At 43.3% G+C, this 22190-nt stretch overlaps 1 protein-coding gene across 1 annotated transcript in view; it reads right to left on the reverse strand.

The window, feature by feature from the left end:
* Positions 1–21883, reverse strand: part of LOC100767067 (paired mesoderm homeobox protein 1) — a 47627-nt gene extending 25744 nt beyond the window's left edge. The window contains exon 1 of the mRNA XM_027431935.2: positions 21804–21883. Coding sequence (XP_027287736.1) covers positions 21804–21883 — 80 coding nt within the window. The remainder of the gene's footprint in view (positions 1–21803) is intronic.
* Positions 21884–22190: the final 307 nt, after the last annotated feature.

Here is a 22190-nt window from a genome sequence, read left to right on the forward strand (position 1 = left end):
ATGACCTCTTAAAGAGGCAAATGTACAATTTTTAGGAATTGGAACTCTATCGAGTTAACGGAGTGTTAACTCAGTGGTCTGCATTGGACCGGAAGGACAAAAAGGAAAACTAAAACCTTATGTGGCAGATATTGCTATAAATCTCTGGGGTCGTGATCTCTTACAGCAATGGAATACTCAAATTAACATCCCTCCAGTGTCAGATATGAATTCTAGAAAATCGCTGGATAGTAGAAAGGATCAGGTAAGACGCCATGGAAAATGGTTACCAACTATCCAGGCTGTACAGACACTAAATACAAATAATAGGCTTTCAGAGGAACCAAAGACCCTGCCATTAAAATGACTTACAGATGAACCAGTCTGGATAGGGCAATGGCCTTTGACCTCTAAAAAGCTATAGGCTCTAGAAAAGTTAGTACAGGAACAGCTAGAGGCTGGTCACATAGAGCAATCTACCAGCCCTTAAAATTCGCCTGTGTTTGTTATCAAGAAAAGGTCAGGTAACTGGAGAATGCTGACAGACCTGAGAGCCATAAATAAGGTAATTCAACCTATGGGCTCTCTACAGCCTGGAATGCCACTGCCTTCCTTAATACCTAAAGGATGGCCGATCATAGTAATTGACCTAAAAGACTGCTTTTTCACTATACCATTACAAAAAAGTGATAGAGAAAAATTTACATTTACAATGCCAACTCTTAATAACTCACAGCCAGTTCGGAGATATCAGTGGAAGGTTTTACCTCAGGGGATGCTAAATAGTACTACTTTGTGTCAATACTTTGTAAAACAACCTTTGGAAATAATTTGTAAAAAAAATTCCACAATCTCTTGTTTATCATTATATGGATGATATCCTTTTATCGGATTCTAATAAGGAAACCTTGGAATGTATGTTTGACATGGTGAAGGAAGTTCTGGCAAGATGGGGGTTGCAGATTGCCCAGAAAAAGATACAAAGAGGAGATTCTATTAACTATTTAGGATATAAGATAGACTTACAAAGAATTAGACCACAGAAGGTACAAATTAGAAGGGACCATTATCAAACTCTTAACAGTCTTCAGAAGCTACTAGGAGAAATTTCTCAATTGCAGACGATTATTGGTGTAGAAGGGCATGACTTAAAGCATTTAAAGATGGTGCTAAAAGGTGATAAGGACTTAAACAGTCCACAAATATTATCTTCGGAGGCAGAAAAAGAGTTACAATGGTTAGAAAACAGAATATTGGATGCGCATATGGAACAGATAAACCTTGATTTAGACTGCATTCCGGTTACTTTGCCATCCAGAGAATACCCTTCTGGAATTCTGATGCAGAGGGAAGACACTATATTGGAATCGATATTTTTGCCACATAAACAGAACAAAAAATTAAAGACATATATAGAAAACATTTCTGATTTGATTTTAAAGGGCAAACTAAGACTTCATCAGCTGACTGGAAAAGATCCAGCAGAAATTATAATACTTTTAACTAATGATGAAATTTCCTCCTTATGGAAGGATAATGAATGTTGGCAAATAGCTCTTACCAACTTTTTGGGAACAATTAATAACAACTATCCCAAAACCGACAAAATTAAATTCATAAAAAAAAACGGTTTAGATTCTTCCACGCATTGTAAGACAAACTCCCATTTTTGGAGTTCTTACCTTCTACACTGGTGCTAACAAATCAGGTAAATCTGGTTATAAAGCAGGTGAGGTAAGTAAAGTAGTTCAAAGTCCGTACACATCTATACAGAAAGCAGAATTATATGCAATTCTCATGGTGCTTATAGGTTTTACAGAACCTCTTACTATAGTTACTGATTCCCAATATGCAGAGAGAGTCGTCTTGCACATAGAGACTGCAAAATTCGTCCCTGATAATACTGAATTAACCTCGTTCTTACAGTTACAGGAAACAATCAGAAACAGAAGGAATCCTCTGTACATTACACATATCAGATCCCATATGGGGCTGCTAGGCCCATTGGCACAAGGCAATGATGAGATTGATCGTTTATTGATTGGCACGGTGCTAGAAGCCTCAGAATTTCATAAAAAGCATCATGTAAATAGCAAGGGTTTAAAGAAGGACTTCTCCATCACTTGGCAACAAGCCAAGGAGATAATGAGAAACTGTCCTACCTGTTCCTTTTATAACCAAACTCCGCAGCCAGCAGGCTGTAATCCTAAAGACATTCGGAGGAATGAGATTTGGCAAATGGATGTCTTTCACTTTACAGAATTTGGAAATTTGAAATATGTACATCATACCATTGACACATTCTCAGGTTTCCAATGGGCTACTGCTCTCAACTCTAAAAAAGCTGATTCCATTATTACACAACTACTGGAGGTGATGGCAGTTATGGGCATACCCGCGCAGATAAAAACTGACAATGCTCCAGCATATATCTCCACAAAAATGGAACAGTTCTTCAAATATTATAACATTAAGCATGTCACAGGTATACCACACAACCCTACAAGACAAGCAGTTGTTGAAAGGTCTAACAGAACACTTAAGGAGATGCTCCATAGACAAGCTGGTAAGTCAAAACCACCCAAACATAGGTTGCATAATGCTTTATTGACACTAAACTTTCTTAATGACAATAACAATGGACAAACAGCTTCGGAAAGACACTGGACTAAGGAAAAAACTGCTGAACTGAACCAACCAGTGTACTTCAAAGATGTACTGACCTCGGTATGGAAACCCGGACATGTGTTACATTGGGGTAGGGGTTTTGCATTTGTTTCCACAGAAGAAGAAAATCTTCGGATACCATCAAAATTGATCAAGATTGGAGTTGAAAAAGACAACCCTCTCGACAAGGACGACTGACAGGTATTCACTGAGGTATATCTCATGAACTAAATAAAAGCCTCCCAAAGGATGAGAAGTGCTTTGTTTTTATCCTCACAGGAAACCCCACCTCCGGAAGTCAAAGGGCACTACATGAATAGATACTTAAGGAAAGAAGGTAGCTATAACCATCAAACAAAAGGAACGTGCCATACGGTAAACTTTACAGCTATCTCTCAAATAACTCTATTTCTCTTCATTTCCTAGTCCCTATTCAATTAAATCGATGCTGGATTTAGAGTTGGATTTGGCTTTCCTCCCCTAAAAGCCAAGCATGTTATTTAACAAAATTTTAAGGTTTCTGTGTTATATCAAGAAGCCAATTGCTGTAATACAGAATAAATAAAGAATTACAGGACTATCTTTGTCTTTTCTTGGCTCTTTCTTTCAAGGCCTACACCCTTTTATAATTGTCGTTTTTCAAGGATTGCCTTTCACAGCTTATGAGGACCAGCCTGACGACAATCCCTGCATGCTCCGGAAAAAGAATTGGACCACACCTCACCAACTGCACTGGATCCAACTCACTCCGTTTTGACTGACACTCCAACCAGAACCTCGAGTACTAACTTCAATCAAGTTGAGGATTTCAACCTAGATCTTCAATCAAGCAAATCTCATCTAACATGGACTAGAGATAACTCATTAGAGACTTTCCCTGTACTGTCATTTTTTTCCACAGGACCCCACATGGCTACCATCGTCCCATTTCAGCAGGAAGTAATTTAGAAGATGCTATGCCTCCATTCCCCATTATTGTTTATTGGGGTAGTGTAAACCTAGTTAGAAATAACTTTCTTATTGTTTAGAGTGGGGATTGGAAGGAGGTGTTCAAGTTAGACACCCTTTCCACATGACTTTAGGGCTTAGCTGGAGTAGACATAGTTAGGATGTGCAATAGCAGATTATTGTATCGTCTTATATTTCACCTTTATGACTGTTCATTTTGGATGTTTTACACTATTAAGTTTTAATCCTCTTTTAGACTAAAAGGGGAATTGTAGGGAGACACTCTAGCTCCGCCCCAGGTAACCCGGACAGGTGTGCCGGAACACGCCCATGAGGGTGGGGTAAGGGGAAGTCTAAGGTGACGTAAAGGGGCTTCTTAAGGGGTCATCGGACACGTGGCCACTCTCTTCTGCTCCCCATTCTGCTACTGGCCCTGGTCCTGGCTCCCTCCTCCTCACTTTGGCCTGCCCTTGGCTAGTGTATTCGAATAAAGAAAACCTGCCCTATTGACTGCTGGTTGATCACTAACATATATCTTTTTGCTTTTTTCTATTCTAAACACACCTGAGTGTTTTATGGGTTTGGATGTTGCTGTTAAAGTTTATAATTGTAAAATACAGACACTGTTGGTTGTTGTAGAACTAGCCTAATAGTTGCCTCCTTCCCTTCTAGCCCCTTTACATTTTCCTTATATTTCAGGAGAATTTTAGAACTAAACTACATTGAACCCTTTCTATTTGTTGTCTGTCTGCTCGTACATACACACACACACACACACACACACACACACACACACACACACACTATCTAAAACAAAAGGCAAAATACCTGTGTTGTCACACTGCCATTCTCTGTCCAGTATCAACCTCCCTTTCAGATGTATCAGGCTCCAGACTGAGAAGCAAAGTGGTCTGCTGTTTTGCTGAGACTCAGCTGCTTTATGAAGAACTGGGAGGCACCAAAAGCTTGTCTCTAAGAGTATTGGCATCCACGAGCACACCCTGACCCATAGACCACTCCAGGTTCTCACAAGAGCTCCCTGAGCTTGCCAAGAACTGTTTCCAAAGTTTCTTCAGCTTTGGACAGTTGTACATGGCAGGTCCTAGGGTCACAATGTTACAAGGGAACTTGACAGAGATGACCACTCAGATCCAGTGTATAGCCAGTTGAAAGTCTTTATTGCAGTTGGCTGGGACCACACCCAAGTATTCAGGGCAACAGGCAATGGGGCATTTCCAGCCTGGACAGAGCACCCATGAGTGTCAACTGAAGAATGCCCTCGGAGCCCAGTTCAGCAACTATTACAAAAGATCCTTCTATTGGTCTCAGACTATAATATCCAAGAGCTTGGCCTAGATGTCAAGCCAAACTCTCTCTTTCTGTAATTAGAGGTTGCACTTGGGAAACAGTGTCATCTATGCAAAGAAAGGGGCTCTGAGCGCTGACCATCCTGTTGAGGGAAAGTGGAAGGAGGTCACAGTATGATGTTTGTGGCACAGACTGATGCCCCAGAGCCATTAGGCCATGCCAAACTACCCAAAGAAAGTTGCAGTACCCTACTTATAGTACACATACACCAAAATGCTTGATAAAAATGGCAAATTCCAGATGGCTGGGTGAATTGGCTGGACAGCAGCTTGATCTGTGTGTGGATGGTGACCCAGTTGGTTGGGAGGTATATTATATTCTGTGTATTCGATTTTATAAGTCCTCTTCAATTTAATCAAAAATTACCTAGGGAATGTACAGAGAGAGGAAATAAAAGCCAGCTTTTCATCATGTATTTGCTTGTGAGAAGACCCAAAAGATGCATTTCCCACCTAAGCGCTTCTTAGTTTATAGTGCTTTGTATGCTTGGACAGGCTACCCGCTTCATGCTTCCCACTAATACCTGGCTTGAGTGGCTTTAGTCCCTGATGTTCATAGCAAAAGACACAGTGTTCTTGAGGCACTGGAGAAACAAATACATTTCGTGGGACAGTAATGATAATGGCTAGTACTTTCTGTGCCTGCCTTCATCTTGGATGATAACCCACTACCAGTGGGCCAGCCCACTCACCTCTCCCTTAGCTCCTTGGCTGCACCACATTGCCAGGATGTCACCATTTCTGTTTCATGACAGTATGTATATTTCAGTCCCAAAATACTAGCCTCAGAAGTTTTTTTATTTAAAAGTTTTTATTCATTTGACATACCAACCACAGTTCCCCCTTCCTCCCCACCTCCCATTGCCCCCCCATAGCCTCTGAAATTTAAAGGGCATACATTAAAGCACAGGACTTAGCACTGCAGGGGTCACATGCTCTTGGAGTTGAGCTGACTCTCCAGGGCCTCTGGCTGGTGGCAAGGGCAGCAGGCAACTCATGCCCTATCCCAGACGGCACCATCTGACTCCATCCCTTTGCTTCAGGGCAGCACCTGGTTTAACGTCCACCCTCTTGGCTCACTCTGCCTTGCAGGAAGGAACTTCTCCAGCACATCTCCTGTTGTGGCAGCTAAGCCACGGGGACAGTGACTGCTTCTCTTCCTACCCTGTCTGGCCTGCCTGACTTCCCTAAGGGACCCCATGCACCACCTGTGTAATTGCACAGATATTACAGGTTTGAGAGCATAGGCGGTCCCTAATTTGGGGAGAAATCCTGTGGGCCTGGATGCTAGGCAGGGTGGGATGCAGAAGGATTGATAGTCCAAATAGCAGTCGCCTTGTGAAATAAAGAGAATGACAATGTCCAGGGTGCCTGTTGCTTCCTACTGGACAAAAGGGGAAAGACAGAATGGAAGGGTGCCTGTTGACCCATGGTGGACTGAAAGGGTACAACTATGTCAGAAGTGCCTATTGTTTGGTGCCCCCTTGTGGAATAAGCAGGAACTACAAAGGCAAGAGGGCCTGTTGGCCGCTTGTAGACTGTACCTGCTTAAGGTTACTATTACAGTGATGAAACATGTTCCTTTGTACAACACCATTGACATTCAGTTGATTTTTTCCTTATAGGTACTAGGGATCGAACATATGGTTTCACCAATGCCAGAGCAAGCTCTTTATCCCTGAGGTAAATGCTCAGCCCAACCAGTGAGATTACACACAAGAAGCCCTTCGTTTTGTGTTGTTGTAATTTGGTGAGGGACTGAGGGTATACTAATTGCTTAACACATGTAAGGCTCTGGCTTCCAGCCACAGAACTGCAGGGGAAAGTCCAGAAGAACCCTGTTAGGACACATAACATGGCACCCTTCCTTCAGCAAAATCCCAATGAGCACCAGCAACGTTTCAGGCTCTGTACTAGACTCAGGCCATTCAGTTTGTTTAATGCATTCATCGCCGGCAAAATGGAAGTCTAGCTTATGGGTTGCTCTGGTTGTTCAAAAGAAAGACTGATCTATAAAAACCTGTGAACTACTACAAAAAAAATCCCCCAAGACCTACCCTCTTAACACTCCTACTTAATGAAGCTCCCATTGTACTGCTATTGTTTTTAAAGATTTGGTAAAGTCATATAGAAAACAACGGCCATGCATTTTAATTTTATAGAATATGTTGGTTGTGCACTGCAGTAGAAATTGGAGGACGTGTGTAACCTTTAGCAGTCCACCAGGATGGCTAAGGCAGGAAAATCACTTGCTGTGCTAAGTCTGAGGACTTAGTCCCTAGAACTTTAGTCCCTAGAACTTATGGTAGAAAGAAGTAGCTCTGGAAAGTTCCCTCTGACTTCCCTATATGCACCATGGCAGGCAGGCATGTGCTTAGCAGGGTGATGTACACACGCACTCCTGCACATGGGGTGGAGGGGGCGCAGAAAGGGAGAGACAGAGATACACACAAACAAGAGGAAGGAGAGGGACGAGGAGGAGGAACATTTGTTAAAAGACAAAACAAACTAAAAGAACAATTTTGAGCAACTTCTCACTCTTATGGAAGATGACACTCCTAAGCAAAAAATCCTAACATGAAACACATGCTTTGAGCTGAGTGTGACGTCACACATTTAAAAGCCTGCACTCTGGGAATAGAAAAAGGAAGAACTAAAGGCCAGCCTGAGGTACAGGAGACCCTGAAAAAATAATAAAGCCACCACGTGCCTTTGAGAAACTGCATACCTTCCTCTTTGGAGTCTGTCAGATGTGTTGGTGTGCATTTCTCTGGAGCAGACCTAACAGAGTTTCTTATTGTCTCTGGAAGATCTGTGAAAACCTGTTTTGTCCTGCTGTTTTTTCTGGTGAGGAAGGGTTCTCAGTTTGGACTGTATCTTTCTTTGCCTGTGGTGTTTTGAAATGCTTTTCCATTTGCTTAGGCAAAGGTGATCAAACTGTAGCTCCTTATACACATAGATGGCTATATAAAGCTATAGGAAATTACAAGTTATATAAGAGCTGTTTGGGTTAAAAGGCAAGATAGGACAGAACAGCTGGATGACGTCATTAGCTGTGCTTCTAAGTGCCCTCCGGTGAATGCAGTGATAGAAGACTGTACACCAGCCGAGCAGTACAGCCGGCCCTTGAGGCTCTTTCCTGAGGCTGGGATCACAGACAGGCCTGGCTCAGGGGACAGGATAAGAACTCTGCGTTCTCAGGCAGGAAATGCCAACTGGGGAACTAAGAAACTGAAGGTCGCTGAGTTGCCTTACTTTTCTTTCAGTGTACTCAAGTTTACCTAGTGTGCTCAAGAGCACTCTGAGGGCAGAATGATCCATATGCCACAAATAAAGGAAAAGGCAATGTTCTCAGCTACTGTTGAACCTTTCAACAAGGAATTTCCAAAAGGCTTCCTGAAGATTTCTGGCTGCACTATTTTAACATCCTTAGAGCTAATCATAAAACCAGTTTGCGGCGGGGGGGGGGGAATCTGGCAGTGTATCTCAGAGGTCAAGTGCTTGCCTAGATTCATTAGGCCTCGGGTTCAATCTCAAGCACCAACACACACACACACACACACACACACACACACACACACACACACACACACACACACACACACAATCAGTGTTGAAATCAAGGGCCTAAGCCCATCCCATACCACATTTATCTCTCTGAGGTATTGATTATGTTTTCAGCTCTGACCACTGCAAACCTCGAATGTTCTCAACATGCATGGCCCTGGACTTTTCACATACTATACAAAGGAAAAAGACTGCAACTAGTAAGATAAGAGAGAGAGAAAAAGTGTCATTCAGGAAGAAGACCTTTGAGAAAGTGCAAATGGATGATCTTAGGGAAACCTCATCAAAGTAGGATAGTGAGGAGACAGAACAGTTTGACAGGCCTCACTTGCATTCTTTTCGAGAGTAGACATATTTAGATACCTCTCCACACCAATGACCAGGAGCAATTCGTTAACTAGGCCTGTATCTTCTCCTGAAAGAAAGCATTACAATTGTTAGTAACCAGGTGCAGCAGCCAGGAGGCCCAAAGAAACAAAGGAGCCAGATAACCAAGATGGTAGGATTATATAGGGAAGGGCAGACCAGTCCCCTGTGCTAGACACTTCAGGGTCTAGAGCAGGGTATGCCAGTCAGGAAGACCCTGTAACAAGTAGGGACTGAGGGATATAGGGAGAACCTGGCAACCACCATCCATTAAATAGAATTGTGGTGATATATTGTTTGTGATTTACTAAAGCCACTGGAGTTCAAAATAGCAAAGCAGCCACATTAGTTAGCTATAGAAGCCAGGTAGTGGAGGTGGTGGTACACACCTTTCATCACAGGACTCAGGATTAAGAGGTACATGCATCTCCTAGAACAAGACCACCCTGGGCTACTCAAGATTGAATCAGAGCTCGCACCTTTAATCTAGGATTGGAGAGGTAGAGACAGTCAGTCTGAGAGTTAGCCTCTAGCCACACTGAGGAGAACATAGCAGTCCAAGTGAATCTGACAAGCAGTAGAAGTTGGGAGCAGTCTGAGGATCACCCCTTTGGTCTGAGCTGAGGTAGAGGAAAGAGCTGGTGGCTGGCTGCTTTGCTTTTCTGATTTTCGGCTTGAAACTTGAACACCAATATCTATCTCTGGGTCTTTTATTTATCGTGTTACAATTGGCACCCAATGTGTGCTGGTTCTTCAGAAAACTAGAAACTGATCCATCATATGTCCCAACTATACCACTTCTGGGCATATCCCCAAAGAACTCTATTTCCTACTACAGAGACATGCTCATCAATGCTCATGGATGGTCCCTTAGCAATAGCTATGACACAGAAGCAACAATAGTTATGACACACTAGCAACTGATGAGTGAACACTGAAAATATGCTACCAACACACAGTGGTATTTTATATTCAGCTGTAAAGAAAAGTGAAATTATGGCTTTTGCAAGTAAATGGGTGGAGCTGTAAAACATTATAGTGAATAACCCAGACCCAGAAAGATCAGGGGTGGTGGGAAGAAGGTAGTTGAACATGAACCAGAGAGTAGGCTAGTCAGTAAGCAACATCCTTCCAGAGTCATCTATACTCCAGTTCTTGCCCTGGCTTCCCTTGATGGTGGGCTGCATATAACCAGTAAATCAAATAAACCCCTCCCGCCCAAGTTGGTTTTGGTCAATATTTTAACACGGCAACATCTAGACCACTGAGATACATCCAAAATCCCTCATGCTATTAGAGTCATAAGAAAGTAGATTTTTCTGTGCAATCTTAAATCTCAGTGATTGATAGTGCAGTAATTATGGAAATCGCTGTGGAGTTTTCTAAAAAAAAAAAAAGAACTAAAATTAGAATGACAATATAACCAAGCAATACCATTTCTGGGCATATACCTCAAGGACTCTATATCCTATAAGAGGGATAGTTATACATCATTGCGTATTGTTTCTCTAGTCACAGTAGCAAGGAAATGGAATACATTTAGTTGTCCACCAAGTAATGAATGTATAATGAAAATGTGATGTAGTCTTCCAAAATGAACTTTTATTTTGGTGTTTAAATTATAAAATTTGCGGGAAAATGGATGGAACTGAAAAATATGTTAAGCAACACAGGCTTAGAAAGACAAACATTGCTCTCTCGTAGTCCTAATTTTCCTATATCTATATTTATGCAGGAGGGAGTATAGAGAGAGATCAGAGAACTAGAAAGTATCCTATGTGAGAAGAAAAAGAAGTGACCCTAATGGGAGAGGGGGTGTAATAGAATACCTGTGATTTGGAAAGAGAAAGGGAATTTCTGGAAATGCTTAAGCAGGGCTAGGGAGCAGGGATACAGGGTTAAGAAGGACATGGGGGAAGGGTCAACCAAAACTAAGTATTGTGGAAATGCCACCCAGGTCCAGTCCTTTACTTCCATCACTTCAAAGGCAGAGACACATGGATCTCCTTGCCAGCCAGGTCTACACAGTGAGTTCCAGAATAGCCAAAGTTACATACTGAGATTCTCTCATGAAAGAAGGGGAGAAGAGAAAAGAAAAACAGAAAGAGGAAGAAAGGGGAGGGAAAGGAAAGGAGCAAAGAGGCACAGCCCCTCATTCCAGACCTTTAATCCTAATCCCACCCATGAGGCTCTATCTTCTTTGGGACTGGAGAGATGGCTCAGTGGTTAAGAGCACTGGTTGCTCTTCCAGAGGACCCAAGTTCAGCATCCACATAAAAGCAGGGCATCACACCACATAGCTATAACTTCAGTGTTATGGAGATGACAGATGCTGGGAGATCCCAGGGTTCGTCCTCAGTACTGTCTCAAAAACTAAGGTGGAGCACAATAGAGAAAGACGCATGAAGTAAACTACTGACCTCCACAGATACACAGAGAGAGAGAGAGAGGGAGGAGGGAGGGAGGAAGGGAAGTAAGGAGGGAGGGAGGGAAAGGAGGGAGGGAGGCAGAGAGGAAGGGAAGGAGGGAGGGAGGGAGGGAGGGACAGGAGAAAAACCTGCTCAACATCGGATATTCTTCCAGGGGACCCAGGTTCAGTTCCCAGTAACCACATGGCTGCTTGGAGTAGTTAGTGACTTCAGTTTCAGGGGATCTGGCACCCTCACACAGGCAAAACAGCAAAGCACATAAAATAAATTATTTTTAAAAGAAATTTTTAAAAAGAAACCTGCTGCCTTGTAAGCTGTTTTTTTTTTAGTTAAATAAAAAAATACAGGCCAGGTGTTGGTGGCACACACCTTTAATCCCAGCACTTGGGAGGCAAAGGCAGGCGATCTCTGTGACTTCGAGGCCAGCCTGGTCTTCTTCAGAGTGAGTGCTAGGATAGGCTCCAAAGCTACATAGAGAAACCCTGTCTCAAAAAACAAAATAATATATATATATATATATATATATGTGTGTGTGTGTGTGTGTGTGTGTGTGTGTGTGTGTGTGTGTGTTCTGCATCGTCTTTACCAGCTATCTTTCATAGTGCAAAAGGTGCTATGCACAGTACTAGAAGAGAAAAATCAATCATCAGTCCTATCCAGCTATGAACCCTGAAAGCTACAATGATTAATGGCCTGGCAGGATATGTCCACTGATACAGCAGTGGTACACATGCTAAGGAGTAAGCAAAGGACTTAGAGCCTGCTGCACAAGATGTAATTCATGCCAGTTGCCATTATCAGGGCCAAGAACCTGATGCTAGATAGGTAATAGGCCCTACGGGAGGAACTACTACTGTTACTAGGTTAAATGAACATAGTGTTAAACTGAGTGCTAATGTGTTACTAAAGACACATTAAAGTGTGTCTCTCAACCCTCACCAGAGAAACATCTTTTAACAGTAGATTTTCAGAATTTTGGTGAAAAGTGTGGAAGCTTTTAAAAGATTATTATCTTTATTTTATGTGCATGGGAGTTTTGCCTGCATGTATGTGCACCATGTGCATGGAAGCCAGAAGAGGGCAGCAGATTTGCAATGGGAGTTATAGACCACTGTTAACCACCACATGGATTTTGGGAATCATATCCCAGTCCTCTGGAAGAAAAGTCAGTTCTCTTAACCACTGAACCATCTCGCCAGCCCCTTATAGTGTAGAGTTTAAGTCTCCACTCCAACTATCTCTGTTGATCCAGAAGATAACAGATCCTATACAGATTTATCTGTGCTGATGTTTGGTGAATTCAATTCAAATAAAGAAAATGAAAGACTCTAGGGCAGGCAAAATGACTCAGTCAGTGTGAGAAGGTACTTGCTGCCAAACCTGAAGGTCTGAGTTTCACCTCTAGGAACCACATGGTGGAAAGAAAGAACTTTCTGCAAGTTGTCCTTCAGAAAAGCACATGCACACACAGACACACACACACAGACCCAGACACACACAAACACACAGACACACAGAGACACACAGACACACACACACACACACACACACACACACACGCTAAATTAAAACGTAAACCAAAAATATGTAAAGCTGAAGTATGCAACTGGTGATAAAATTGAAGTACTTGTACTCAAAAAGAGGCAGGAGATGCTGCTGGTGGATTTAATCTCTAAACCTCTTCAGAAATGTGTGCAGACCACTGTTGCAAAAGAAATTTCTAGACTCCCACCTCATGAAAAGGAGAGTCTTTTCTTAATTATTTAAAAGATAAGAATTTGCAATGGGGACTATCACTTTCTTCAGATACACTCCTGGACATTCTATCCCTTCATAAAAAATCTATCCCTGGTGGCTGGGCAATGGTGGCCCATACCTTTCATCCCAGTCCTTGGGAAGCAGAGGCAGGTGGATCTCTGAATTCGAATTTGAGGTCACCCAACGCATAGAACCCTGTCTCAAGATTCCCCCCCCCCCCCAAATAGGGCTGGAGAGATGGCTCAGAGGTTAAGAACACTGACTGCTCTTCCAGAGGTCCTGAGTTCAATTCCCAGCAACCACATGGTGGCTCATTACCATCTGTTATGAGATCTGGTGCCCTCTTCTGGCCTGCAGACATACATGGAAGCAGGATGTTGTATACATAACAAAGAAATAAAATCTAAAAAAAATCCCCTCAAATCTATTCCTTGATATAATGCCAAAGGGGAAAAAACAATAGAGCTTGTAGACCAGGCTGGCCTCGAATTCACAGAGACCCACCTGCACCTGCCTCCCTGGTGCAATCAGCCAGTACCATGAAGATTCTTCACAGCACTTCTGTGGATCATTGGACATAAACTGTTGGCACAGGGAAAACGTTACAATTTGAATATGTTTGCTGCATTAGATCTGTATTTTTAAAGGTATATATGAATACTTAAACAGAAAATTGAAGTCCTTAAGTATTTTATATTTTCTTTTGTATGTTTTCATGAAGTTAGATTTTCCCTCTGCTGTGAAAAATAATAAATTTGCCTTAAATATATATATTATTACAAGATTTTTCATTGTTTAAAACACCTAGATTAATCTATTAATCTTTGTGTGGGGGGGGATTTTCATTGACTCAAGTGTATGCAATATGTAATTTTGACATCCAAAGTAAAATTCCAATAATTTTGTCAAAAAGGAAGTCAAGTGTGATTAGTCATGCACCCTGTCTATCAGCAGCCCCTGTCCCTCTTCTTGTACAATTCAGAGGAATATTTCTATTAACTATGATATAATGTAAGTTTTTAGTATCTCTCGAAACATTTTTCAAAGGAAGTATTCCATCTCATTTTTAAAGTGTAAATTATTTTTATGAGGTGAAACCAGAAAGCCAGAAAGATGGCTCAGGATTTAATAGTACTAGTAGGTCTTTTAGGTGACCCAGGTTTGACTCATGGTACATATGGTGTCTCAAAACCATCTGGAACTCCAACTCCAGGAGATTCAGTGTACTCTCTGGCCTCTATGGGCACCAGACACAAATGTGGTGGTAGACGTGTGCATGTAAGCAAAACATCCATACACTTACAATTTTAAAAAGGTGAAACAGTTTACAGTTCTTTTTATAAGCAGAGATATTGAACATGGGAGGTTGTAACTACCTTGAGTGTCAGTTTAATATTCCATATGTGGAGTGGTTAATGTTGTATCCTACAATGCAATGCACAGTAAATGGCAATTTGGAGTCTAATGTGTTATGCTGCCCATTGCCAGCAGTTTGATGTCCCTTCTCATGCACTCTTGGCCCCCGATCGTACTCTTTGTGTTTTGGGACTTTCAGGGCCAGATGTACTGTTGATCTTGAAGGTTGGAGAGTCAAGAAACATGGAAGAGATTGGGCAGGGCAAGCCTGTGTAGTTGATCTTTCTTTGGACTGCCAGCACCCAAATAATGACATGTAGACTTACTATTAATTATTATCTGATAACTTGGCCTTAGCTTATAGGCTTGTTCCCAACTAGCTCTTGTAACTTACACTAACCCAGTTATATTAATCTATGCTTTGCCATGTGGATCATTACTCCGTCTCCATGCTGTACATCCGATTCCCTCCACATCTCGCTGGCTTAATCTTCTGCCTTCTTCCCAGAGTTCCTCTCTTTTCTCAGAAGTCTCGTATATTCTCTCCTGCCTAGCTATTGTCCACTCAGCTCTTTATTAAACCAATCGGAAGGTGTCTTAGGCAAGTGAGGAAGGACAGAGACACATTTTACACAGTGTATAAAAAAGATTATTCCACAACAAACCTGGGTTGGGAAAACACAGAAATAGAAGAGGAAGAGGGAAAAAGTGCAGAAGGCCACGTCACCTGCCAGTAGTGGCACTGTATGCCTCGTGAATGATGTCACCCACAAAGGTAGTGGCATCAGCTACATAGGACAGAAGAACAAACTGAAGCTTGAGTAGCTGGTCCCAAAGAGCAGGAGAGACACAAAAGGAACCACCTAAGCTGGTGTGAGGCCACCTCCACAGACTCACCCAGGTGCAGGATCTGGAATGCATTTTCCAGCCCATTCACTGTCTCAGCACTGATGCATGGTAAGCACATTTCCTGACTTGGTGTCTTGTTTTGCCATGTGTGGTGGTCCAGGGCAACCTCTGGCTTCCTTTCAGGTGCCCCTCTTGCCTACCTGAAATAAAAGCCACCTGTAGACTCAAGGCTGAGTGGTGAGGGGTGAGGGTCAAGGGGGTATCTCTCCCTGACCCATGCCAGGGCATGACAGACAGAGAGCTAGTGGGACTAGCTCTCCCACTGTTACCTCTCCAGAGCCAGGTCACCCACACACACCCCATCAGGGGCAGCTCTACTGTGTTGGCCATGGGAGTACAGGGCCTGGCTTTCCCAAGTGCAGTTGATTGAGGGGCAGCAATGAGGACAATGACCTCGAATTGATATATATATATATATATATATATATATATTATATATATATATATATATCTTGATCAGAGGTAAAAATGTGTAGTGCAATATGATAAAAATATCCTAAAATTGCATCAATAAGCAAAATATTTTAAGCACAGGTAGAAACATACATACATACAATATGACAAAATAACTTTACATTTATGTATTGCGAACAGAATATGAGCATACATAATATAAAAATATAATTTGAATTGGTATCAATATATAAATTACCTTAGAAAAGAATACAAAGATAATTTTACATATGTATCAATATACAAGAATCTATACCAACAAAAAAAGCATCTTCAACAAATGGTGCTGGCATAACTGGATGCTGGCATATAGAAGACTGCAGATAGATCCATATCTATCACCATGCACAAATTTAAGTGCACATAGATCAAAGACCTCAACATAAATCCAGTCACACTGAACCTCCTAGAAGAGAAAGTGGGAGGTAGCATAAAACCAGTAGCACAGACACTGAGATCGACAATTAATAAATGGGACCTCCTGAAACTGAGAAACTTCTGTAAGGCAAAAAAACATAGTCAGCAAGACAAAAGGACATCCCACAGACTGGGAAAATATATTCACCAGCCCCACATCTGACAGAGGGCTGATCTCCAAAATATACAAAGAACTCAAGAAGCTAGTCTCCAAAACCACAAACAATCCAGTTAAAAAGTGGGGTACAGAACTAAATATACAATTCTCAATAGAGGAATCTAAAATGGCTGAAAGACACATAAAGAAAGTGCTCAACATCCTTAGCCATCAGGGAAATGCAAATCAAACGACTCTGAGATACTATCTTACTCCTGTCAGAATGGCTAAAATCAAAAACACCAATGACAGCTTATGCTGGAGAGGATGTGGAGAAAGAAGAACCCTCCTCCACTTCTGGTGGGAGTGCCAACTTGTACAGCCACTTTGGAAATCAGTATGGCGACTCCTCAGTTTCCCACATGATCCAGAAATTCTACTCTTAGGCATGTACCCAAAAGAAGCACATTCATTCAACAAGGACATCTGTTCAACCATGTTCATAGCAGCATTATTTGTAATAGCCAGAACCTGGAAGCAACCTAGATGCCCGTCAACTGAAGAATGGATAGAGAAAACGTGGTACATTTACACAATGGAGTACTACTCAGTGGGGAAAAAAGCAATGCAATCTTGAAATTTGCAGGCAAATGGATGGAACTAGAAGAAACCATCCTGAGTGAGGTAACCCAGTCACAAAAAGACAAACATGGTATGTATTCACTCATATATGAATTTTAGACATAGAGCAAAGGATTACCAGCCTAAATTCACACTGCCAGAGAAGCTAGGAAACAAGGAGGACCCTAAGAGAGACATACATGTTCCCCCAGAGAAGGGGAAAGGGACAAGATCTCCTGAGCTAATTGAGAGCATGGGGGGAGGGGAAGAGGGAGTTAGGAGAAAGAGAAGGGGAGAAGAGTAGGGGTGAGGAGGACATGAGGGAGCAGGAAGATTGAGTCAGGGGAAGAATAGAGGAGAGCAAGAAAACAGATACCATAATAGAGGGAGCCATTATAGGTTTAAAGAGAAATCTGGCACTAGGGAAATGTCCAGAGATCTACAAGTTTGACCCCAACTAACAATCTAAGCAATAGTGGGGAGGCTACCTTAAATGTCCTTCTCTGATAATGAGATTGATGACTAACTTTTTATGTCATCCTAAAGCCTTCATCCAGTGGCTGATGGAAGCAGAAGCAGATACCCACAGCTAAACATGGAACTGAATTCTGGAATTCAGTTGCAGAAAAGGAGGAGTGATGAGAAAAGGGGTCAAGACCAGACTGGAGAAACCCACAGAAACAGCTGACCTGAACAAGGGGGAGCTCATGGTCCCCAGACTGATAGCTGGGAAACCAGCATAGAACTGATCCAGACTCCATGAACGTGGGTATCAGTTTGGAGGTCTGGGCAGTCTATGGGGCCTCTGGTACTGGATCAGTACTTATCCCTAGTACAGGAATGGACTTCAGGAGCCCACTCCACATAGAGGGACACTCTCTCAGCCTAGACACATGGGGAAGGACCCAGGTCCTGCTCCAAATTATATGACAGACTTTAAAGATTCCCCCATGGAAGGCCTCACCCTTCCTGGGGAGCAGAAAGGGGTTAGGATGGGGAGTGGGGGGCAGGGGAGGAGGGGAGGGTGACGGAACTGGGATTGACATGTAAAAGAAGCTTGTTTCTAATTTAAAATTGGTCTAATTAAAATTATAAAAATAAAATAAAAAGAATCTATGCCAATGTAAATTGTCTATAACTAATAGTTCACAAGTCAGTACACTAATCTACCTATTAATCCGTCCCATCCATTTAAGAAAGCCCACATAAAAAGGTATCAAATATTTATTTGGGGAACACTCACACAATAGAGAGCAGCCTCGATCTTCTGCCCTGGGGCGCAGGAAGCTGAGAAAAGATCTCAGACCACTTGTCTGGGCATTGGTAGCACACACTTTTAATCCCAGCACTGGGGAGGCAGAGGCAGGCGGATCTCTGTGAGTTCGAGGCCAGCTCTGGTCTACACAGCGAGTGTCAGGATAGGCTCTAAAGCTACACAGAGAAGCCCTGTCTCGAAAAACCAAAAAAAAAAAAAAAAAAGATCTCCGACCACCACCCAAGAGCAGTCTGCAACGAGACCACTCCCAGAAGGGGCTGATACCTCAAAAGCTATTGGCTGAATGAATTCCCACAACAACCCTTAGACCCTAATACGGCCCTAGGTGGTGGCCCAGGACCCTGACGTCTGAGTGGACCTTAAAGGCTATATGGGCCACAGATAGCAATACAGATCCGAGCTGTGTGGTTGGACCATGAACCCAGACATGGTCTTTGGCAGCAGACCAGGCCTGGATGTCTCTATGGCCCCGGTTGGAAATGCAGGTTTCTTTGATCAGCATGGACCCATCAGCAGCATGGCCGTTGAACACTCACATGGCCCCAGGTGAAAGCCCAGATCCTGGGCATCCCCCAGAAGTCTGGGACATCAATTCAGACCCTGGCTGTGGCAGGGCCACTAACGCAACTCAGGCCCTTATGACACCCTGGCTCTAGGTGACAGTGCATGTTGCTCAGGTCTGTATGGGCCCAGCAGTGGCACTGCTCTCAGGCACCAACAAGGCCATGGGTGGAAGCCCAGATCCTAGGAATCAGTGTGGTGTTTGGTGGCAACACAGGCCACAGACATCAGCACAGACTTAGGCTGCAGTAGAACCACAGATCCAGGCATGGAGAGCTCACCTGGGTGGTGAAGGAAATGGAAAGCTGGTGGGCTGAACCAACCCAGCTACCACCCAGTCCCAGAAACAGGAGGGCAAGGTAGCCCACCCCAACACCCACCTCATCTATGAACTGCTGGAGCATGTGAAGGTCCAGATCTAAAGCTACAGGATCTCCATGACACAAGACTAAAATAGGGTATCCAAGAGGAGTCCCAGTGAGGGCCCAGTATCCATAGTGTAGCAGAAGCCAGAGACCTCGAACCAGACCAATAACTCGTTGCAATGAATACAAGTAAAGGACATATATGTGTGGACTAATGGGTATACTGTGACACACAGCTCACCCCGAGATGGGGGGGGGGTGTTGCTGTTTTTTGATTTTTGCATGTGTGTTTTTGGTTTTTGTTTTAATTTTAAATTTTGATTTGGGGAGAGGTTGCAAGGACAAGGGCAGAAGCAAGGAGACAGGGAGATGAATGGGATCAGGATGCATGATGTAAAATCCACAAAGAATCAAGAAAAAAGTTTAAAAAATTAAATAAAACTAAAAACATAATGTTAATGAAAAAACCTAGAGATGACATTAAAAATTAAAGAAACACTCAGTGTTTTGCAGCATCATATCTACCCTTTTAGCTCTCTGTTGTGTCCATGATCTTCCAGGATCACACATGGTACACAGGGACACTGAATAGAAGCTGGATTTCCATCGTTTCAAAGGCCATAGCCCCCAGTGATTTCTATAGATATGGAAATGGCCATGTTCTCAACTGACCTGAGCAAGGGGGAGCTCATGGACCCCAGTCTGACAGCTGGAGAACCTGCATGAGACAAAATCAGGCTCCCTGAACATGGGTGTCAGTTAGGAGACCTGGGCAGTCTATGGGGCCTCTGTCAGTGGAACCAGTATTTATCCCTAGAGCACAAATGGACTTTGGAAGCCCATTCCCTATGGAGGGATACTCTCTCAGCCTAGATACACGAGGGAGGGCCTAGGTACTGCCCCAAATGATGTGACAGACTTTGATGATCCCCCACGGGATGCCCCACCCTCCCTGAGGAGTGGATGGGGGTGGGATGGGGGAATGGTGGGGGGAATAGAAGAATGGGAGGGAGAGGGAACTAGGATTGGTATGTAAGATAAGATTGTTTTTAATTTAAATAAAAAAGAAATGGCCATGTTCTCCTATGTAGGGCTGGAATTCCTCAGGAGGTTCCTGATCAGAAAGGCTCCCCAAGCCCTCTGAACTCCTGCTATGCTCTGAGCCCTCCCATGCCACAGGAGAAATGTAAAAGGAGCACCAGTAGCTCAGGAGAGCAGGGCTGGAGGACTGGAGCTCTTTCATAAGGACCTGAAACACAAGGCCACTAAGAGACAGTGGATAGAAACACCAAGGAGGTGTTTTATGACAAAACTGTACATGCGCACAATTTTTGAAATAAACATGATTAAATTTTAAAAACCAAATCAGAAAAGAAAAGAAAGAAAAAAAAACAAATCAGGCCTGACACAAAAATGAGAAGTGAAAGATGGAACTGATAGGATGAAAAAAACAAAATAGATATCTCTTTCTTTTCCACTACTTTGAGACAAAATGCCCCAAGCAGAGATAAAACTCACTCTGAAACCAAGAATGATTTTGAAGTTATACTCTTCCTGTGTCACAAGCATTTTAGACTGGGACACCATGAATTTGGGGGCTCTAATCCAGGTTTGAATGCATGTTACACCAAGATTTGGAAAAATGAGTTACATCCCCACCCAGAAATGAGTGTCTTTATAATCACAACCAGAAACAGAAAAAAAAAAGCAATTCTCAGGTCCCTGGACACCTCACCACCAGCACATTCAGGTTGTACAGCAAAGACAATGGGCAAGAACATACATGTGCAGATTTGGTGGTGAGGCTGTTACCAGATCTGTGAGGTAAGTCTTATCCTAGAAGAATTCCAGCACCAGGGCTCCAGAATATTCCCACCCCAAAATAGGAACTGCCTGGGCACATGCTAATACCTGAGGGCCCCTTCTATTTTAAGTGTAACCAGTGGTGGCACACGCCTTTAATCGCAGCACTTGGGAGGCAGAAGCAAGCAGATCTCTGTGAGTCTAAGACCACCCTGACCTACAACAGCTTGTTCCAGGACAGGCTCTAAAGCTACACGGAGAAACCCTGTCTCGATAAACAAAACAAAACAGAAAAAAAAAAAGAGTGACCAGAACATGTTGAAAAGATCTGCCTTTCCGGGAATCAGTCTGACCACATGCCAGCGAAGGGGCTTCTTGACTGACAGTTCTGGGATGAAGGCCTGCTCTTCACACTTAGACCATTCAGAGAAGACATTAGAAGTGTATGTGTGAGTGTCTGTGTGCATGCATGCATGCATGCATGCATGCGTGCGTGTGTGTGTGTGTGTGTGTGTGTGTGTGTGTGTGTGTGCGCATTGGAAAGAACTTTAGGAACGTCAGCGCAGGTGAGAAAATTCTCACACAGGTTACCAGCACTCATCAAGTCTGAACAGTACTATGAAACCCCTCCTCAGCAGCCCTGGTGAAGTTGAGCCCTCTCCTCTGCCTGTTGAGCAACCCGGGACCCTGTGACCTGCCCAAGCTCCTGGAAAGGCCGAGCATGGAAGCACCACAGTCTCTAACCTCACTTTCTGTGCAAATCCAAAGAGACCCTCTCAGATAAACGCGTGAGCTTCATATCTGTTCTCCGCCAAGTGCCAGGGACGCAATGTGGGGCACTAGACCAAGAAATAGTGTCCTCACCTTTTCACCAGCCCTCCAGAGCTACTGGGGAATCTTTTCTTACTCCCAGGAAATCCGTTCCCGTAGTTGACCACCGCCATCTCCTAGGAAGATAATCCACTCGGGCCAGGAGACTCACCTGAGAGGCAACTTGGAAGGCCCCTATACACCCTGCTTGCTCAGGTGCCATTGCCTTCCCTGAAAGCATAGCCTTCTCGTTGGAGCTCTAATCTGCCCCCAGTTTTCCACCTCAGGGGCCCAGCCCATAGCAACAGGAGTCAACCGGAAGCGAGGGTGCCTCGCACATGATTGGATACATGTTAACCAGAAGTACTCGGGTGCGGGGCCGGAAGATCACCACTGCTGTTTGAGGTGCTGTGCCGCCGGAACTATAGGGGGCTCCGTCTC

The sequence above is a fragment of the Cricetulus griseus genome, chromosome X (genome assembly GCF_003668045.3).
Source record: "Cricetulus griseus strain 17A/GY chromosome X, alternate assembly CriGri-PICRH-1.0, whole genome shotgun sequence".
Lineage (NCBI taxonomy): Eukaryota > Metazoa > Chordata > Mammalia > Rodentia > Cricetidae > Cricetulus > Cricetulus griseus.